The following is a 949-nucleotide window of genomic DNA, read 5'->3' on the forward strand; positions in this document are numbered from 1 at the left end:
CTTAACAAATAACTCTATTTCAAAAGTGAGATCTGGGCACTGGAGCCTGAGAGATTCTGTATACCATAGGCACTAAAGGGAAAGTGTTACCCAAGTGGCTCTAAGCCCTCCAACTTCCTGGGATCCTTCCCTTTTTAGAATAGTTCAACTCTTGGGAAGTGGCTCTCCAGCCCTGCCCGTAGGCCATGGAGACCTTGGCCCAGTAGCGACCTAGGTGTGGGGCGGTGGCCATGGAGGCTGTACTGAACGAGAAAGACCTGCTGAAGTTTGAAACGAAATTTCAGTCTGAGAAAGCAGCAGGCTCCGTGTCCAAGAGCACACAGTTTGAGTATGCCTGGTGCCTGGTGCGAAGCAAGTACAACGATGACATCCAGAAAGGCATCGCCCTGCTGGAGGAGCTGCTGCCCAAACGGAGCAAAGAGGAGCAGCGGGATTATGTCTTCTACCTGGCTGTGGGGAACTACAGGCTCAAGGAATATGAGAAGGCATTAAAGTATGTGCGGGGCCTGCTGCAGAGAGACCCCCAGAACAACCAGGCCAAGGAACTGGAACGGCTCATTGACAAGGCCATGAAGAAAGATGGACTAGCGGGCATGGCCATTGTTGGAGGCATGGCCCTGGGTGTGGCGGGTCTGGCTGGACTCATCAGACTTGCTGTGTCCAAGTCCAAATCCTGAATGAGACTGCACCTCTGCCTCTGCCCAGGGATACGTGGGAGCCTATGGAGGAAACTCGAAAAGGGGGGACCCATCCATCCTTGCTGTCTATTTCTTCTATACCCCATCACTGCCCTCTGGCGTTCAGCCTCATTTCCCCAGAGATGTGTCCAGTAGCCCCAAACCATGTGCTCCGGGATGAGTGTAAATAAAACTGGGCCTTGGCTTGGGAATTGAAAAAAAAAAAAAAAAGAATAGTTCAATTCTCCTTTATCCCAAGTACTCTGGGCAGT

The 949-nt window shown here is 51.6% G+C and overlaps 1 protein-coding gene across 1 annotated transcript; it reads left to right on the top strand.

Annotated features, from left to right (window-relative positions):
- Positions 1–230: 230 nt before the first annotated feature.
- Positions 231–677, top strand: LOC116637626 (mitochondrial fission 1 protein-like). The gene has a single exon (XM_032413208.1). It carries the CDS (start codon positions 231–233, stop codon positions 675–677), a length of 447 nt encoding a protein of 148 aa, XP_032269099.1.
- Positions 678–949: the final 272 nt, after the last annotated feature.

Source organism: Phoca vitulina, unplaced genomic scaffold, assembly GCF_004348235.1.
Source record: "Phoca vitulina isolate PV1807 unplaced genomic scaffold, GSC_HSeal_1.0 scaffold14, whole genome shotgun sequence".
NCBI lineage: Eukaryota > Metazoa > Chordata > Mammalia > Carnivora > Phocidae > Phoca > Phoca vitulina.